The sequence below is a fragment of the Anabrus simplex genome, chromosome 1 (assembly GCF_040414725.1).
Source record: "Anabrus simplex isolate iqAnaSimp1 chromosome 1, ASM4041472v1, whole genome shotgun sequence".
Lineage (NCBI taxonomy): Eukaryota > Metazoa > Arthropoda > Insecta > Orthoptera > Tettigoniidae > Anabrus > Anabrus simplex.
The window spans coordinates 235,461,573-235,482,874 of NC_090265.1; the positions used below are offsets into that span (position 1 = coordinate 235,461,573).

General features: G+C 33.3%; 1 protein-coding gene across 6 annotated transcripts in view; it reads left to right on the forward strand.

Annotated features, from left to right (window-relative positions):
* The window catches only part of LOC136886096 (glucose dehydrogenase [FAD, quinone]), a 123,769-nt gene that overhangs the window by 47,654 nt on the left and 54,813 nt on the right, over positions 1–21,302 (forward strand). For 5 of the 6 annotated variants that reach the window (XM_067158834.2, XM_067158840.2, XM_067158859.2 and 2 more), the window contains 2 exons: positions 4,288–4,406; positions 10,666–10,836. In XM_067158834.2, the coding sequence (XP_067014935.2) occupies positions 4,288–4,406; positions 10,666–10,836 (290 nt within the window). The remainder of the gene's footprint in view (positions 1–4,287; positions 4,407–10,665; positions 10,837–21,302) is intronic. The other variant, XM_067158850.2, reaches the window with a different exon arrangement.

Consider the following 21,302-nt stretch of genomic DNA (forward strand, 5'->3'; position numbering starts at 1 on the left):
TTAGAAGATAATAATTTGCGTGAGGAATTGTTGAGTGTAAATAGTATTAATGAGTCAGAAAATGTATATTTCACTAGTGACTCAGAGAGTGATAATAAGCAAAGCATTCACGCCAGGCCTCCGCAACTAATCTATCACACAAGAACATCATTTTAGGTGAATATATGTATTTGTTCACCTTATGACAAAATTTCACTTTTTATTTTTATTTTTAATGCTATTTATTTGGGGCATCGACCTAGAAAGATCTTTTGCCCCTGCTTGCACCATATGTGAGGAACCTGCATGTATTTTGTAAATGGCGGTAGTGTAAAGTGTTGAATGTAAGGAAAGGAACGTTATGGATGACACAGACACCTAGTCCCCAGGCCAGGGATATTAATCATTTACAATTAAAAACCCCTGACCCGGCCGGGAATCGAATCCGGGGCCGCTGGGTGACAGGCGGACGCGTTGCCCCCTACACCGCGGGGCCAAACAAAATTTCACATTAATATCTTGTATAGTTTTCTTTTAACAATATATTTTCCATTGTGCTGCACAAACAGCTTCTCCACTGGGATTTAAATCTGAGTCAGTGTGACACGCAGGGGTATTTAAATGAGAGTCCATTGGGTTAAGAGGGGGGGTCTCGCAGTGCAGTAGTATTGGAACTTTATGTTTTCTTAAATAGTATGTGTAAAGAACTGGAATCGCATTTATAAAGATTTTTGTGGTTGATGATGTACTGTTAGAGTAATAAATGTTACAAGATTGTGATTGACTGCAAAAAGACCTTGACAGTGTTGTGAGATGGCCAGCAGACAGTGGTATACTGGTAAATGTTATGGACAGTCAGGTTTTAAGTTTCAAGAAGTCCTCTCAGTTTTAATTACTGGTTTGGTGGGGTGAAAATAACTCTTGGGGATCACTATAAATACCTAGGAGTCAAAATATTGAAAGATCTTCATTGGAGTAATCACATAAACAGGATTGTAAATAAGAGTTATAGATCCCTTCATATGATAATGGGGGTATTTAGGGGTTGGAATCAGAAGGTAAAAGAGAGGGCATATAAGTCACTGGTAAGAACCCAATTAGAGTATGATTCTAGTGTATGGGACCCCTCACCAGTATTACTTAATTTCAGAACTGGAAAAGATCCAAAGGAAAGTAACTTGTTTTGTTCTGGGATATTCTTGAGAAGAGTGTGGCATTACAAAAATGTTGTAAACTTTGGGCTGGAAAGACTTGGAACTATGAACAGCTTGACTAAGTGGAATATTACAAGGCTTGGAATGACATTTGTAGACAAATAAGCTTGAATGGAGTTTTTAACCCATATCTGCCCAAATTATTTTTCTGTGGAATATTGCGATATATTTCATATGTACAGTTGTTTGTAACCTAAATGAAAGGGTTATGATGATTTTAGGTTTCATTGACATATTTTCACGGAGATTTACCATGTCGACATATGTCGACAGTAAGCATGGACGGGTAGGGTAAAAGACGTGCTCAATAGAGGAACTCTTCTTCACATTTTAAGCTCATATGAATGTAATAATAATCACAAGTGTTGAATAAGCACAAAATATTACAAAATATGTGATTCAAAATATAAATGAGAAACAGTTTTGTCTCGATTTAGAATGCACACTGTTTCAAGACAAAAGGGCAATAATATTCATATGTTTGTAGTACTTGTTATACACACAATACTGAATTTTGAGCCAGTATGATCACTCTGAAAATAGCAAAAAAGGAAAACGAGTAGAACTTCAAAACAGTTTAGTCTGCGTTTTGAGGCTACACTCTTCTTTTTATCATCCAGTCTGGTTTAGCATTGAGTGAAATGGCTTGAAACAAAGGACGTGGCAGCCAACATCACATTTTTTGCACTATTTCCTGGCAGATTTACCACACTGAGTGCACCGCACTTGCTTCTCTCTTGTTTCGAGGTAGTGGGATACCCCATCGAAACGCACTTCTGGCAACACGCGTGAAGACACTTTTGTACTCGGTCTTCCTGCGTTAGGACGCGTAGCGGCACAAGATCGGACATATGCCCTAACGATGTACCGTGTGAAGCCGAGAAGGTCTAAATTTTCCTCTCTGCCCTTTGGGGTCAAACGGTAAAGTTCACTTATTTTTGTACACACTAGTTTAGCACCAGCCTGGAGTTGATTAGTAGAGAGTCTGTTTACAGTATATCTCCACATGACTCATTTTCATCGCTATCCCGGTCACTATTGAAAGCGTTTTCAGGTGGTTCTGTGTATATATTAGCATCTAGGATGTCTTGTGATTCCTCCAGGATGCTTAAGATATGCTCGAGGGTCAATCTGAGAAGAATAAATGAAAATTCTGTATCAGTACTAAGGCAATCCCATTCGCGCCCACTGTCGACATATGTCAACATAGAACTTTTGTGCTCTGCTAGACAAAAGCAACTATAAATCAGCCATAAATGATTTCAAAATCTCTTAAAGGCATGTTTACTTATTATGTTTAACAAAACAGACCGATCTTACTTTCAACTGTAACAATATTAGAAGAAAATATTACTCACCGCGACGGAAGCATCATCATCTTGAGTGTGTACGGAATGATATTTCATACGCAGCCACACCTATTTATTTATTTATTTATTTATTTATTTATTTATTTATTTATTTATTTATTTATTTATTTATTTATTTATTTATTTATTTATTTATTTATTTATTTATTTATTTATTTATTTATTTATTTATTTATTTATTTATTTATTTATTTATTTATTTATTTATTTATTTATTTATTTATTTATTTATTTATTTATTTATTTATTTATTTATTTATTTATTTATTTATTTATTTATTTATTTATTTATTTATTTATTTATTTATTTATTTATTTATTTATTTATTTATTTATTTATTTATTTATTTATTTATTTATTTATTTATTTATTTATTTATTTATTTATTATTTATTTATTTATTTATTTATTTATTTATTTATTTATTTATTTATTTATTTATTTATTTATTTATTTATTTATTTATTTATTTATTTATTTATTTATTTATTTATTTATTTATTTATTTATTTATTTATTTATTTATTTATTTATTTATTTATTTATTTATTATTTATTTATTTATTTATTTATTTATTTATTTATTTATTTATTTATTTATTTATTTATTTATTTATTTATTTATTTATTTATTTATTTATTTATTTATTTATTTATTTATTTATTTATTTATTTATTTATTTATTTATTTATTTATTTATTTATTTATTTATTTATTTATTTATTTATTTATTTATTTATATTTATTTATTTATTTATTTATTTATTTATTTATTTATTTATTTATTTATTTATTTATTTATTTATTTATTTATTTATTTATTTATTTATTTATTTATTTATTTATTTATTTATTTATTTATTTATTTATTTATTTATTTATTTATTTATTTATTTATTTATTTATTTATTTATTTATTTATTTATTTATTTATTTATTTATTTATTTATTTATTTATTTATTTATTTATTTATTTATTTATTTATTTATTTATTTATTTATTTATTTATTTATTTATTTATTTATTTATTTATTTATTTATTTATTTATTTATTTATTTATTTATTTATTTATTTATTTATTTATTTATTTATTTATTTATTTATTTATTTATTTATTTATTTATTTATTTATTTATTTATTTATTTATTTATTTATTTATTTATTTATTTATTTATTTATTTATTTATTTATTTATTTATTTATTTATTTATTTATTTATTTATTTATTTATTTATTTATTTATTTATTTATTTATTTATTTATTTATTTATTTATTTATTTATTTATTTATTTATTTATTTATTTATTTATTTATTTATTTATTTATTTATTTATTTATTTATTTATTTATTTATTTATTTATTTATTTATTTATTTATTTATTTATTTATTTATTTATTTATTTATTTATTTATTTATTTATTTATTTATTTATTTATTTATTTATTTATTTATTTATTTATTTATTTATTTATTTATTTATTTATTTATTTATTTATTTATTTATTTATTTATTTATTTATTTATTTATTTATTTATTTATTTATTTATTTATTTATTTATTTATTTATTTATTTATTTATTTATTTATTTATTTATTTATTTATTTATTTATTTATTTATTTATTTATTTATTTATTTATTTATTTATTTATTTATTTATTTATTTATTTATTTATTTATTTATTTATTTATTTATTTATTTATTTGAATTTACAGGTTTCATGAAAACTCAAGTTACAATGTATGAAGGAAGGCGATGGAGTTCAGCTTATGGGTTACTGGCTAACAATACAAAGAGCAATTTGAGGATACTAACCAATGCTCTGGTAGTTAAGGTAATCAGATAGTATTTGCTGAAATTTATTTCTTAACATTTGCAAAAGATATTGTTATTTTGTTCAAGTACATAGAGGTTTCTAGTTACTTACCAGTACTAAAAAGGATAGACTGATTCTTGAAAAGAGAGTACATTATTAACATTAATACACATAAATTATAAGTAATTGGATGTAATTGATCAATTCAGTAATTCAGTTTCTACTGGTCAAAGTCTGAACAACATTCAAATATCATGAAATTCCACTTAGAACCTAAACCTTTGACTCAAGTGTACTGTGAATTGTTTTCTAAGCCCTTACATCTAATGCCATATTATTTGCCAAATTTCATTGTATTAAACTCGGTATAGCATACAAATGTAAAAGATCCACTAATTCAATACACTATTTATTCAGATAAAAGTTATTACTTGACAGCAAATACTGGTACATGTTTTGTCCATTTAGTGGACATCTTCAGCTAAATACCATCAGTACTAAACCATTTACACTGAATTATTAAAAAAAGAACAGTGGAATTAAAATATGAATAAAAAGTGCATCTATCAAGTCGTAAAACATCACACATATTACTGGCAAGCTAATGACTGAAGTCTTACAACTGTTCTTTGATGTGTTGATACACAAGGTCTTGATGTAGTGAGAACCAAATTATGTGTCACACATAAAAAAATGCATAGAAATATTTAAATTAGGGCAAACATCCTCCTGTAGCGTGGATCAGTCTTATTTTATGTTGTGGTGAACTTCAACAGGGAACCATTGAACAATATTGACATCTTGCTAGTGACAATTGCATGTAACACGTTAAACATGTGAGGTCTAAAAACAAAACAAAAAATATACTGATTAGATTAAAGACTAAAAGAACCTAACAGAAATGTGAATGTTTTTCATCATCAAATTGAAGAGCAATTCTGCAAAAGAGTTCATATTCCTAGTTACACTGCAATAGGTGCGACTTATGACAGTTCCTATGGTATAACAACAGTTGTTCATAATTCTATCACCAATATTACATTGCTACGGTAAAGTGTAGATGAGAATATTCACATAGTTGTAATTAAAGTAAATGATATTACCATCACAAATGTCTATAAGCCTCCTAATATACCATGGCCTGATTCTGTTATACAGTAGAGTCTCGATTATCCGACGTAAACGGGACCTGGAGTACGTCGGATCACCGAAAATGTCGGATAATACGGAATAACTTTGAAAATGAACTAAAACAAACAGGAAGGCTAAAATAATGAGATGTTTTACGGTGCTCTACTTATTGAATTATCAATTCAATTGTACAGTGCATGGAGTATTGAACGAAAACATACCAGATGTCTTACAAAAAGAAACTTTTCTCCACAGATATTAAGCTTCCTAATGCCGTACCGCTTTTTCCACCGATCAAGCCACCCAGCACTGGCAGGAAAATTAGGGTCCCCTTCATTAAACTCCTTCTGGAAATACACAGCCTTTTCCTGCAGAATGGGACCAGATATTGGCAGGCCCTTTTCCCGGTGTTGAGATAACCAAAGAAATAGTGCTTCACTTACTTTTTCGTACTCACATTTTTCATTTCTTCTCTGCTCTGGTAGAGCAACACTTTTCAATTTCTTCCCTCTCTTATTTTCCAGTCTCCCACTGTAACACATCCAACACCATAATCTGAAGCCACATTTTGAAGAATTTCCCCTTTGTCCAGTCTCTTTAATGCACTCAACTTGTCTTCCATAGAAACAATCACTTTGTTCCATTTACTCGCTATATTCACAGAGGATATGAAAATTATAACATCCGCACCCAACCAATACTACAATGAAAAATGACTTAAGACTCACTGCATCTGTCCTTGAGAAAAAACTGTCCTACCGCCAGCGGTCAGGCCAGTGCTTGTCCCATGGTCGCACCCTCCGCAGCGGGTGTGCCTGAATTTAGTCTCCACCAAAAGTTCAAATGAAGTCTACCAGTGTCGGATAACACGGAATGTCGGGTAAGCGAAGGTCGGATGAGCGAGACTCTACTGTACCTACTAATCTAGGTGATGTCAACAGCCATCACCAGGAGAGGAAATATTAATCAAATGATGAATGTGTCTTGAGACTCGTTTAATGGGCAGAAGTGAACAATCTTGATTTGGTTTTTGATACCAAAGATAAAGGAACTTTCAAGTCTGCAGGTTGGAGAAAAGAGTATAATCCAGATTTGTGCTTCATGAGTTGTAATGAACATGGTTGTCCTCTACCTTCTTCCAGAAAAGTTCTGGATGACTTCCAACATAGTTAACACAGACCAGTGTTAGTTGAAATTGGTATAACAGTTCCCCCTCATGAAATCAACTCCACGACTAAGATGGAATTTCAACAAAGCTCACTTGAAAAAATTTTCTACTGAACTAGATAAATGTATTCGCTGGATGCCACCGAAGATTAACAGCTATAAACGTTTCATTGGAGTGGTATATTGTGCTGCCAAGGAAAGTATTCCAAGAGGCTTTCGTAAAGAGTGTATTCCAGGAAGGTCCGAGGTGAGCGAAGTACTCTTTAATCAATACCGGGAAGACAACTACCCAGAGATTAATAATGAGTTCTTACAAAGTCTAAACTTCTCTCGAAGACAAAAATTAATTAATACAGTTGAGAATTTGAACTTTACTCTCTCCAGTCGGAAAGCATGGAGACTTCTCAAAAAACTTGGAGGAAGTGCCCCAGCAATCGGAGAACATCATAAAGTTACTCCAGACGAAGTTGCGAATCATATAATCTCAACACGTGTTCCATCTGATAAAAAACATACAAAATATGTCAGACATCAGTTGAAGATTATGAACGCTGCAGCTGCCCCTATACCAAGCTTTGCCCAACCTTTCTCGGTGGAAGAAATTGATCTTTAAGAGAGCTAAAATCTGGAAAAGCTCCTGAATTTCTGGATTTGACATCATTCACCCAGAGTTACTAATACGTGCAGGACCGTATACAAGGAATTTGTTCAGTTTTACACAGATATATTCCAGACTGGAATACTACGGAGGTCGAGTCATAAGTCATGGCAACTATTTTTTTTCTTGTGAACAGGAGACAACACAGAAAATCTAATATATTCATTTGGAAACGTACGGTGTGTACTTGCGTATGATGCCACTAGATGGTGTATGTAAACAACAGTGTGGGTCTAAGCATGCCCCCAAGTTCAGTGTGTGAGTTAGAGCGTCACAAAATGGAAGTGAACAAGCAGGAGCAACGATCGTATATTAAAATAGCAGTTCTCCGCGGCAGAAATGCACACCAATGCCATGCAGAGCTGGGGGAAGCATTAGGTGTGTGACTATGATCTAATCTTCAAAGTCAAGAAGCCAATACATGGACAACGGTTTGCTAACAAAGAGGACATCGTAACAGCATTTTGAAGAGAGGTGTCACACGTTTGCGATACACATGCAGCGAATGGTATTGCGCCTGCCCCACCACTGGCAACACACAGTGGAAACCTTGGATGATTATTTCGAAGGTCTGTAACCAGTGGAGACCTGTCCTTTGTACGTAGTCTTGCCATAATAAAACAATGTCTACCAATGGCCTGTGTTCTGTCACTTTCATACGAGAATCTCCTGATGTCAGAATTTGTCTTCAGGCACTATGCATAAGTACATGTCCTATATTTCCAAATGCATATCTTAGATTTTCCATGTTGTCTCCTGTTCGCGAGAAAAAAAATAGTTGCCATGACATGACTCAACCCTTGTACCTCCAGATTTCAATACAGCTAAGGTAATCACCATATTAAAACCAGGAAAATTAATTTGGATGTTCTTTGGGTTAATCTTGTACTATTCCCTCATTATATATTCCAAGGCACAGTTGAACAGCAGTGGTAACAAGCAATCTCCTTGTCTTAAGCCTGTTTTTATGATGAACGGCTCAGAGAATTCCCCTCTGAATTTGATTTTTGATTCAGTGTTGGTTAAGGTGAGTTCTATGTTTGATTAATTTTGGATGGAGCCCAGAATTTCTTAAAATTTTCAACATTGAAGGTCTATGGATACAGTCGTAAGCTTTTTTGAAGTTCACGAAGGTTATTACAAGAGGTTTGTTTTGCTTCTTGTAATATGCTATGGCTAATTTTAAAGTGATGATTTGTTTTGTACAGCTTCTCCAAGGTCTGAAGCCTCCTTGGTATTCACCTAATTCTTCCTCTAGTTGCTCTTTGATCCTCCTGTATAGGATCTGGAGAAAATCTTACTTGTGCAGTCTAAGAGAGAGATACCTCTGTAATTATCTGGATTGCTTTCATCTCCTTTTTTGTGGAGTGGGTGGATTATGGCTGTGGTCCAATGTTCGGGGAACTTGTCTGTTATCCAGATTTTTGTTAGGGCCATGTGTAAGGATGTTCGAACTGTATCACTGGCATATTTCCACGTTTCTGCGAAAACTTGGTCTTCTCCACATGCCTTATAATTTTTCAACTCTCTGAGTGCTGTTTCCACCTCTTTTATTGTTGGGGGTTTTATGAGTTCAGGCGGGGTTTTGATGGGCGTGTCTGTATTAATTGCTAAAAGTTCCTGGGGTTCTTCACAATTCAAAAGTTTAATGAATGCTTTTGCCATGATTTCGGCATTTTCCTTGTCATTATGTGTTGTTTTTCCATCCTCACTTTTCATCATTAACGTGGGAGGGACAAATTTTTGTTCTTGTCTTCCAAACATTTTGTAAAAGTCTCTGGAATTGGTTTTGTGATAATTTTCTTCTATTGAGTTGATTAGATCTTTCTGTAATTGTCTCTTGGTTTACCTGATAATTTGTGTGAACTTTTTCCTGATATTTTTGAGGTTGGTTGCACTTTCTTCTGTTTTGTGTGTTTGAAATTTTAATCATGCCTGATGTCTTTCTTCATGAATTTTGTCACATTCTGAGGTCCACCAGGCATGTCTTTTACATGTGTTCAATGGGGCTAAATTTGCAGCTTGTTGCCTAAAAATTGGAATCAGTTCTTCTAAGTTATCTGTCAGTTTTATGTTTTGTGTGACTTCTCTATATTTATCATTTCTAATTAATTGGTATGGATCAAAGTTCCTCTTTCGTTTATTGCGTTTTGGTTTCTTTTTTAGTGGTGTGAATTTAATTTTTTTTTGACTATGTAATGATCTGAACCTATATCTATTCCTCTTAATACTTAGACATTGTAGATTTCTCTGTGGAAGGTTTTGTCCATAAATACGTGATCCAGCTGCCATTCCCCTTTTCTCCAGTCAGGATGTTTCCAAGTTTTAAGTTTGTTGGGCCTCCTTTTGAAGTATGTAGACTTTGAGATCAGTTTGTGTTCTCTGCAGAGTTCAACAAGTCTTTGACCATTCTTATTTGTAAGTTTATGTGGAGCCCATTTCCCAATGATATCTCGGTATTTCTTTTCTCTTCCGAGTTGGGCACTGAAGTCCCTTAACAGGATCTTAACATTGTTAATATTTATTTGGTTTACAGTTTGGTCCAGGAGGGGCATGGGTATTTATGATGGTATAAATTTTGTTGGATGCTTTTAAACTCAAAGTTGCAATTCTAGTGAGATGGCTTGAAAATCAATTATCGAATCTATTATTTTCAAATTGACTATAAACCCAGTTCCAAATTGGGGACATTGTTTCATAACCCTTAGTCCAGGTTTCCTGTTGTAAATTCTGTAGCCTTGAGATTCGAATGGTTCCTCTGTAGTATTTCTCATCTCCTGGAGTCCTGCTACTAAAATTTTCTGTTTATCTAATTTGTCCGTCAAGTTCTTTAGTTTTCCTGCTTTAAGTAGAGAATTAATATTACGAGTTGCAATGTAGTTGATCAGATCTTGTTTGATCCTGTTCTTATGTGCTGGCATAGGAATGGGTGATTGCACGCTCTGACTCGTTGACGCCTTCTAGGTGGCTACCACTGAATCCAATGTAGCCTTCTCCTGCTTTCTTGGACAGGACGGTGGAATTTTTTTCCTAAAAGACCTTTCCATGGTTGACTTTCGAAGGTAGTTCCTTGGGTGGAGCAAGCTCCGATTTACAACTACGATTGTTAACCGCAGAGGGACAACCCCAGATGTTTAGGGTTCTGGGTTGGCATTTCCTCCTAACGCAATGAGGTATGGTTTTCCTGCCAATACTCGGGTGGCTGATTGCAGTGGTTTCCCACTGGGTGATGGGGTCGCCACTAAATAATAATAATTTATATATAGCAGCCTCTTATCAGCTTTTTTGTACATTTTGTTATAATTTATATTCTTGTTTCAGGTTCTGTTATATTCCAAATATGAAGCTTATGGTGTGGCATTAATTAGATTTGGGGAGATCCTAAAGCTGAAAGCACGGAAGGCTGTTATTCTATCAGCAGGGACCATAGGAACTCCTAAGATACTTATGAGATCAGGAATTGGACCAAGGAATCACTTAGAATCCCTCAAGGTATGTTCATTTTGAAATGACTGCTAAAAATTATATCATACACAGTTGAGGTTATTTGAGGCTGGCAGGACGTAGATGCATACTGGGAGCAGCCAGTCATCAAGCCATGTTATGCTTGTGGAGGTAGCAGCTTGTAATTAGTTTGAGAGAGGCTTTGTCAGTGTGTCGTCGTACATTCTTGTGTTACTTGGTGCTTTTATTGTGTGCCAATTATTCTTAGTTATTCCACTTCATAAATCTTGTCTTGAGGAACAAGTTTTTATGTGTGATGTACAATATAGTGAAAACAAATTCTAACTGAGAAGTGGTAAGGCACTTTGCAGGAATATATCACAACAACATTTTTTCGAGGTCACGTTGCTGTTGCTCACAATCTTGTAACTTATTTATCACTCTATAGAGAATAATATCATCCGCAAAAAGCCTTACCTCCGATTCCACTCCTTTACTCATATCATTTATATATATATAAGAAAACATAAAGGTCCGATAACACTGCCCTGAGGAACTCCCCTCTCAACTATTACAGGGTCAGACAAAACTTCACCTACTCTAACTCTCTGAGATCTATTTTCTAGAAATATAGCAACCCATTCAGTCACTCTTTTGTCTAGTCCAATTGCACTCATTTTTGCCAGTAGTCTCCCATGATCCACCCTATCAAATGCTTTAGACAGGTCAATCGCGATACAGTCCATTTGACCTCCAGAATCCAAGATATCTGCTATATCTTGCTGGAATCCTACAAGTTGAGCTTCAGTGGAATAATCTTTCCTAAAACCGAATTGCCTTCTATCGAACCAGTTATTAATTTCACAAACATGTCTAATATAATCAGAAAGAATGACTTCCCAAAGCTTACATACAATGCATGTCAAACTTACTGGCCTGTAATTTTCAGCTTTATGTCTATCACCCTTTCCTTTATACACAGGGGCTACTATAGCAACTCTCCATTCATCTGGTATAGTTCCTCCGACCAAACAATAATCAAATAAGTACTTCAGATATGGTACTATATCCCAACCCATTGTCTTTAGTATATCCCCAGAAATCTGATCAATTCCAGCCGCTTTTCTAGTTTTCAACTTTTGTATCTTATTGTAAATGTCATTGTTATCATATGTAAATTTTATTACTTCTTTGGCCTTAGTCTCCTCCTCTATCTCGACATTATCCTTGAAACCAACAATCTTTACATACTGCTGACTGAATACTTCTGCCTTTTGAAGATATTCACATACACACTCCCCTTGTTCATTAATTATTCCTGGAATGTCCTTCTTGGAACCTGTTTCTGCCTTAAGATACCTATACATACCCTTCCATTTTTCACTAAAATTTGTATGACTGCCAATTATGCTTGCCATCATGTTATCCTTAGCTGCCTTCTTTGCTAGATTCAATTTTCTAGTAAGTTTCTTCAATTTCTCCTTACTTCCACAGCCATTTCTAACTCTATTTCTTTCCAGTCTGCACCTCCTTCTTAGTCTCTTTATTTCTCTATTATAATAAGGTGGGTCTTTACCATTTCTTACCACCCTTAAAGGTACAAACCTGTTTTCGCCCTGTCAATTGAGTTCCAGGTGCAGAAACTGTTCATGAGCTTGTTAAAATGTTAAGAGATTCGGGATCTCTTGGTGACAGGAAACATGTTGCAAAATGCCCAATTCTTACAGGAGAAAAATAAAATAAAATAAGTGAATAACTCAAGTGCATCCCAGAAAATCTTTCTATTGGCTTGTGTAGGAAACAGGCGTTTCCTTGGTACAGATTGCTATTATTTATATATTTACATAGTTTACGCCCACATTGGAGCACTTAAATCAAACCCAAATACATTTACGTTAACGAAGAATTAACTGAAGATTTAGCTTGCATCATCTTCTTCCTTTCCCAAAACCTCTTCATTCTGGCTGACCTGGCTGCCCTTTCTTCATCAGATATGACATATTGTTTGTGTTGTACAGTTTTTAATGACAATCTTATTTGTTTGTTCTTGAGAATCCTTTTTTCTTCTCTATTTTCAATTTGCTTTATTGTAATATTCAGCTCTTCTAAATCATTCTGAACTTCTTTAAACCAATTATTTTTTGATTTACTTTTCCAAAAGTAATTAAATAGTTGTTTTATTATCCTATTATCATTTAATCTAGAAAGATGACAGAAAAAGGCAATTCTTCTTTTTCTCATCGTTTCTATTATAGATTCACTTTCCCTATAAACCACTGCATTAGGCAATAATCTCCATTGTCCATCCACCTGATGTTTTTTATTAATGATTGTTCTGAGTATTCTTCTGTCAACATTTTGCAGTGTATCAGTTGTTCCTTTGGTGTTCAATTTAAATAGTGTTTCACAATCATAAGTCGCTTCAGGTTTAATGACGGAACAGTAATGTTGAAGTTTAGCATTTATTAAAAGAGATTTTTTCTTGTACGTTGGCCATGTAAATCGTCGTGCTTTTTTTAACTTAAATGTTCTGCTTTCTATTGATGATTTTTCATTGGTGTTCCAAGTTATAATTTCACCAAGATATTTAAACTTATTCACAATTTTAATTTGTTTGGTATTGGCTAAGGTAATGGTTTGTGCTGTAACAGGGAAGGTTGGTGTTATTTCTGTTTTTTCATATGAAATTTGCAATCCAACTTTTCTTGCTATGTTATCAAGTTCTTCTATTTGCATATCATTAGCAAGTAGTGCAAGATCATCAACGAATGCTAAACAATTGAGTCTTATTTTTCTGCCAATCTTGATGTTAGGTTGACACATCTTATTCCATTCCCGCATGATTTTTTCCAACACACAATTAAACAATAATGGTGAGAGTCCATCTTCCTGCCGAAGTCCAGTATTAATGTCAAATGGCTTTGAAAGTTCATTTCTAAATCTGACTTTAGATTTAGTGTTCTTAAGGGTAATTCCAAAAAGGCGAATAAGTTTTGGATGTAAACCAAATTCTTTTAGGATATTCAGTAATGACTCACGATGGATACTATCATACGCCTTTTTAAAATTTTTATAAACTTCCTGAAACTTCATGAATTGCTACCATGCGATCCCACGACTAGAGTTCAATTCTGTAACTGGAACTGGATACTGTAGAGTGTTGCTGCTGGTAGAGTTAATCCTGAATTTATCATATTTCTAGATGAAACTTGATTTGAATTGCATGGGCTTATCAAACAAGTGATATTGTAGTTCACAAAAATCTTAGATTGTGCATGAAGTTCTGCTTCATCCTGAAAAATCGATATGTGGTGTGCTTTGAATGCATATTCTTTTTCTTCTTCTTTTATGACCACATAGGATCACTTTAGTCAGTCCATCGTTCAGGTCTCTTTGAAGGGATTGTTCCGGCTTTGTGGTCCTCCCAGTACTTCTTCAGACGCTCCGATCTTCGTGCCCTTTCCTCAGTTGAAAACATGCGTGTTGTTGGTTTGTTTCATGTAAGTGTAAAGCGGAGGTTTGTATTCATGAGTTTTGTATTCAATGCACACTCTATATTAGGGCCTTTTTTTTTAACCCATTCCAGTCTGGGCCTTAATATCCCTAACAAACGTTCTGGACTGGGCATTTCTAGGGATTTTTAAAACATTATATCTCTGTACCTGTAGGAGATATTTGCAGTTTCTTTTTTCTTTGTGCTTGTTTGAACATCTAGTTTTGAAAAATACTGTTTGTATCATGTCAACTATCACTTGAGATTTTAAAATTGTTTGTATATTATACCATGTTTTGCGAATGGAAAAAAGGTCTGACGGATAACCAAGCCAGTACAGTTTTCTGAAATACTGTTATATATACCCTATTTTGCTAATATAAAATGTGGATTGCAATTACAAAACAACAACAATAATGAGTACGATATAAAAATAATAATTTTTCGATAATAATAGTAATAATAACAATAATGAAAATGGGAGATCTTATGAAATTTTATTTTAATTTTTAAGAAGCCACCTATTTGACAGCTGAATTCTACATTACTGCATATTAAAGAAATCATTATTATAAAAAAATTATGAAAGACATAACGTCATTTTCCTCACTATTTTTATTTACACCATACGTATGTGAAATATTGGAGCCAATGGACGATCGAAAGGAAACTCGTGTCAGTGTTCCTGTCTGGATTACTGTTCAACCTTCTAGTGCTTCCACTGTGCACATAATCACACTCCCTTTCACTATCTGAAGCTATCAGATCATCACCTGAATTGTTATTGTGCAAAATATTCTCCTTCTGGAATCACTCTATAACTACAAAATTTACTCATGTTTGAAGCTTTGTCTGTGACATAACCGTCACTTGCTATTTCAAACAATTTGAGAAGCGCCAAAATTGACTCTAAACAATGAGTAAAAGATCACAAAGGGACGGTTGCACATTGTCTAGAACAGCGGACACTTGAGTCATCTACCGGAAGTAAAAGAAACTTTTAGGTAAAACTCTTCTGGTCTCCAAAAATGTAAGCATATCGGAGCGCGCTACACTTAAGAGAATTAAATGACTTTACTCCTCTACGGGCCACAGAAGACAGCGTCCTTAAACGACCGTACTCCTCTACGGGAGTGACATTAACATTTTTAAGACTAAAGTGATGTCAGTAAAGAATAAACCTAAGAGAATCGATTGCCAGATCAGGAGTACAAAACTGAAACAGGCAGCTCATTTCAAGTATCTAGGATGTGTATTCTCCCAGGATAGTAGTATAGTAAGTGAGATTGAATCAAGATGCAGCATTGTCAGTGGCACAGTGTGTCTTTATATACGATTCATATGCGCTCAATCATTCAGTTTGTAAAGTTCAAAGATTCCCAGGTGTTGACGTTCCAAGTCATAACAGAGTCCATAATCTTTAAATAAATTTCAGGAACTGGAAGTATCCAGCCTAAAAAAAAAAAAAAAAAGCAGCATAGGGTTCTTGCCAAAGAAAAATCAGTCATTCATCATCGCTTGGAAATTCTCCTAAAAAAACACTTTATCATCTGGCACAAGTGGGAATTCCATATGGGTCTGTGCAAAAGGCTACTAAATTATTATATTTTCAAGCTGTATAAAATAACTGTGGCACATTTAGGTGACTCTGTGCATAGGCACAGGGAGAGAAGTCTGGAACATGTATACAATAGTCAAGTAGACACACATTTGATATTCTTCTCAGACGAGATTTGGTTCCACCTTCATGGTTGTGCATGTGCATGTGCGTGTGCGTGCAAAACAGTCATTACTGGAGTGCTGTTAAATCTGACTTCGTACATGAAGTATCCCTCCAGGATGCAAAACTGTGTGAGGTGTGCTATCAGTGGTGAAAGAATCATAGAACCAATTGGTCCTTTTGAGAATATGGTAGAGTCTGTTGCTTATGTGATTACAGTACTAACCATATTTTTCAGAAAATTAACTAACAAGAAGCATAATTTTGCATTTTTTCAACAGGACTCTGCCACCGTTCACACGCGAATAATTCCATGAGAGAAATTTCTCAGAGTGTTTCCTCAGAACAGAGTAATTGGTATGAATATGTGGCCCCCTCGGTCCCCCATTTATCTGCCTACAATTGCTGTCTGTGCAGTCAGTTTAAAAATGCTATGTATAAGACAAATCCGCGTAGCATACAAGAACTGAAACAAAATATTCATCAGGAAATTGCCAGGATTCCTTAATGTGAAGTATAGCAAGTAGTTAATCATTCCTAGCAAGGTACCAAAAATGTGTGGAGATTCAAAATCTTTTTTTGTAATTGAAGAGCTCATTTCTAGAACTCACTAAATCAAAAATAATGATATTACAGGAAATGCATTTGTTTGAACTGGAGCCTGCATAGAAATAATACTTCATTATGACATAAAATAAACATTTTCAAAGTAATATTAAGAACAATGTTAACAAACTAAAAGTTTTTTTACCAAAAGTAACTCAAGACACTTGATTTAGATCAATTCTGGAAAACAACTACAGACTTAGTTTTGGAATAAAACACATGGTAGATTACACATTTCAAAGATCTGTAGAAAGCACTCAGAGCAGTGGGATTTTAGTGATTTATTGTAGATTTCATATTTACTTTCATATTAACTGAAATCTATAGAATCATTGGGTTTACAGCTTATCATTGTGAATTTATTGAAATGGGAGGGTACACCAACTGTTTTTGAAAATCAATTAAGTAATCAAAAACTTGTTGAATTTTCAAAAACCTGTCATTAAAACAATAAAAGTAATTCAAAAATATTAAGTCAATGAATATTCAAGAACACACACACTGGCACAGCCTTAACATTATACTAGTAGATTTCATTACAGTGTAATGCTACACAAATTACTCTTCTTCAGCATAGTGTACTTCTGTGTGATCATCCACATCTGCATCATCGGTGAAGTTCTGCAGAGCTTGATTGTAGGTATAACTAAACTTTTTCAAACAGAGAAACAAACTTCAGAAATTCGTAAACATCCTTCTTCTGTGCAGATATTTTATTGCATTTCTGCAGCACATTGACCGGTCAGTAACAGTTCCTCCAAGAATAGACTGATTTCTTCTTTAACACTTTGTATTTATTGAAGTCTCCATTGTAGGTATTCTTGACAAAAACTTTTTTTTTGTACAGAATAATACATTGTTTCCTCATCAGGAATGGGTGCTTAGTTTTAATTATATTATTGGTGCTCTTTTTAAAATCAAATACCTGCCAATCTCTCCCTAAAAGTTTAACTGTTTCATGTTTGTGGCTCTAATATATTTATTGTGAGTTCTGTATATTTATTTTTTTCATTTATTCTAAACACTCGGTCCAGAGGCATAAAACTATGTCCTTGGATAGGAAAAATGTGTTGAACATTATTACAAATTTCACTTTTGTTAACATAATCAAGGAAGAAGCCCATGATGGTCAAGTTCTTGTTTTGAATTGTAGCAGAGTCAGAGAACAGCCTCAATGTTTTCTGAGTTTTAATGCCTACTGGTCCTGCTTCTTGATAAACCCTCTCTTCAAAACAATGCAGAAAGTTAAGCAGGGATGATGCAACTTCATTCGATCCTCTTCCAGACTTTTCTTCTGCTCTCCAAGATCTGTAGAAAGCACTCAGAACAGTGGGATTTTAGTGATTTATTGTAGATTTCATATTTACTTTCATATTAACTGAAATCTATAGAATCATTGGGTTTACAGCTTATCATTGTGAATTTATTGAAATGGGGGGGTACACCAATTGTCTTTGAAAATCAACTAAGTAATCAAAAAATTGTTGAATTTTCAAATACCTGTCATTAAAACAATAAAAGTAATTCAAAAATACTAAGTCAATGAATATTCAAGAACACACACACTGGCACAGCCTTAACATTATACTAGTAGATTTCATTACAGTGTAATGCTACACAAATTACTCTTCTTCAGCATAGTGTACTTCTGTGTGATCATCCACATCTGCATCATCTGTGAAGTTCTGCAGAGCTTGATTGTAGGTATAACTAAACTTTTTCAAACAGAGAAACAAACTTCAGAAATTCGTAAACATCCTTCTTCTGTGCAGATATTTTATTGCATTTCTGCAGCACATTGACCGGTCAGTAACAGTTCCTCCAAGAATAGACTGATTTCTTCTTTAACACTTTGTATTTATTGAAGTCTCCATTGTAGGTATTCTTGACAAAAACTTTTTTTTTTTGTACAGAATAATACATTGTTTCCTCATCAGGAATGGGTGCTTAGTTTTAATTATATTATTGGTGCTCTTTTTAAAATCAAATACCTGCCAATCTCTCCCTAAAAGTTTGACTGTTTCATGTTTGTGGCTCTAATATATTTATTGTGAGTTCTGTATATTTATTTTTTTCATTTATTCTAAACACTCGGTCCAGAGGCATAAAACTATGTCCTGGGATAGGAAAAATGTGTTGAACATTATTACAAATTTCACTTTTGTTAACATAATCAAGGAAGAAGCCCATGATGGTCAAGTTCTTGTTTTGAATTGTAGCAGAGTCAGAGAACAGCCTCAATGTTTTCTGAGTTTTAATGCCTTCTGGTCCTGCTTCTTGATAAACCCTCTCTTCAAAACAATGCAGAAAGTTAAGCAGGGATGATGCAACTTCATTCGATCCTCTTCCAGACTTTTCTTCTGCTCTCCAAGAACATATGGACGTCTTTTCCTCATTTTGGACTTTTCAAAATTAAGAAAGTTAGGTTGTACAACCAAAGTTGTCAAGCATAAAAAGTCTCTGAAATTCTAATCTTGGGAAGTGGTTGGTTGTGTTGCATGTCAATGCTACTTTTAGGACATCATCTTCCTCTTGTTTCAAAATTTCATAAAACTTTTTAGCATGTAATTTATGCAATCTATGATGTTCCATCAAGTCTGCTCTTTTGGCTGGTGATGTAGAATTGTTTTGTATCTTGATTTTATTTCTTCATAGAATGAACATGTGTCAATTTTGGGTGCCTAACCCTGATATTGAATTGGTTTTGGAAAATTCTATGAAATTTGCTTTAAGATGTGACTGGTTTTGAAGCAGTCACTCTGACTTCCCTCCACATTAGCCAAATCTTCTTGACGGATATTGTTGGGTCCATGTAAACTCATACACTGTTTGCCGCTCCCATAATGGCTTACTCTGCACTTCAATTTCTTAATGAAAGTTACAATTGAAACCTCAGTCTCTCTGTCTTAGACTTTCATATGAACACCATCCCTGTTCTCTTTACGTTGTTGACCTGTTGCATTGAGGTGCTTAGATAAACAATTCAATCTGAATCTACTCATTCCTGTAAGAGAAGAAAATAGCTGAGCACAAACTCATACAATCTGCCTGGTTTTCCTCTGTATAAAAGATTGTGTTTATAACCTACCGTGGGGATTGTCTACATTCCTTGATCAGTGTGCTTTTGGTTCTGTGGACATAATGTATTTTAAAAAGAAGTAATCTTACTCTACTTTTGATTTGTTGTTATTAGCATGATTATGTTATTAGTATGATTAGGTTTTCCAATGTTAAAATGCACCCCCACTGTCGGCAGCCCTGAAAATGGTTTTCCATGGTTTCCCATTTTCACACCAGGTAAATCCTGGGGCTGTACCTTAATTAAGGCCACGGCCGCTTCCTTTCAACTCCTAGGCCTATCCTATCGTCGCCATAAGACCTATCTGTGTTGGTGCGACGTAAAGCCACTAGCAAAACAAAAAAAATAGTTAGATGCACTAGTGAGTGGTTGGCTGTTACAAGAGCTCTGTATTATCGTAGTGATAAAGTTGTAGAAATTTAGCAAATTTTGTGTATGTGTGATACATTTAGTTCCACAAATGTTGGTGTTTAGTACTTGTTTGTAGTAATTGAGATTAGTGGTATTCATTTACAATTTTCACACTGTGTAGTTCCGTAGGTGTTCGCTAGATTACAAGCTGTAATTTAGGACTGCGTGAGGAAGAATTTTTTAAATAATTTAACCTACTGATTTGTTGATAAAATACACAGACGGGATATTAAAAAGAGTCGTAACTTCGGCAGTGGTTATATTAGTGCAGGTAATTGAGAGGGTAGTTCAAATAGCAGTTTGACTGCCCCACCTATCACAAAGGTAACAACTTCTTCAAATAATGCGATACTGTTGTAAATTTTGTTTAAAGAAGAGATTTCAACAGAATTTCACTGGCAAAATAGTTAACAGTCGTTGTATTGTTATTGATTATTGTTGCTCTTCATATTCAAATATTACAATCTTGGCTACAGTAGTGAACAAAGGGTGTACCGGTAAGTGTAGTCAAGTAAATATAAATAAAAATCAGCTGATCTTGTATTCCGAACATTTGTAGTTCTGAGTAGGTAGTTAAAGTCACCGTAATTTATATTTTGCTCCCTCGATCTTTCACTATTTATGAACAGTTAGTTAATAATAATAAAGTTCATATATCCCAGTAATTGTAATTCAAGTCCCTGGAGTAGTTGGAGTAGTTTTGACACAAATATTTTTGAGAAATTATTGTAGACAACCTCGTACTTTTCAGTAATTAAGTACACTTTTATTCTCCATTCCGTGGAGTAGGGAAAATAATAGTAATCTACCAGCTGTAATAATCACATAACCACATTTCAGTTGAGAATTGTAGTGAAGATACGGTATATTAGATAGTATCTTGCCTGTTATATTCGTGTTTCTCTTTGTGTACAGCAGTCCTTTTGATACTTAAGCATTTAACCAAACGCAAGGTTCCATTTCTATTAGAGCATAGTAGAATACATTAATACTAAAGAAATAATCTTCTGTCTACGCGTTTAACTTTGTTGGTAATCCTTGAGTACGGTAGTTCTTGCAAATTTCAAACTTTAGGCCTAATTACAATTTTCATTTCTATTTGATAATAATTTGATAATAACCTATTGTAATTAGGATACGTCTGAATGTAGTTTAAAAACTGTTGTAGTGTATTGTAGTGACTTATTAGAAATTAGAGTGCTTAT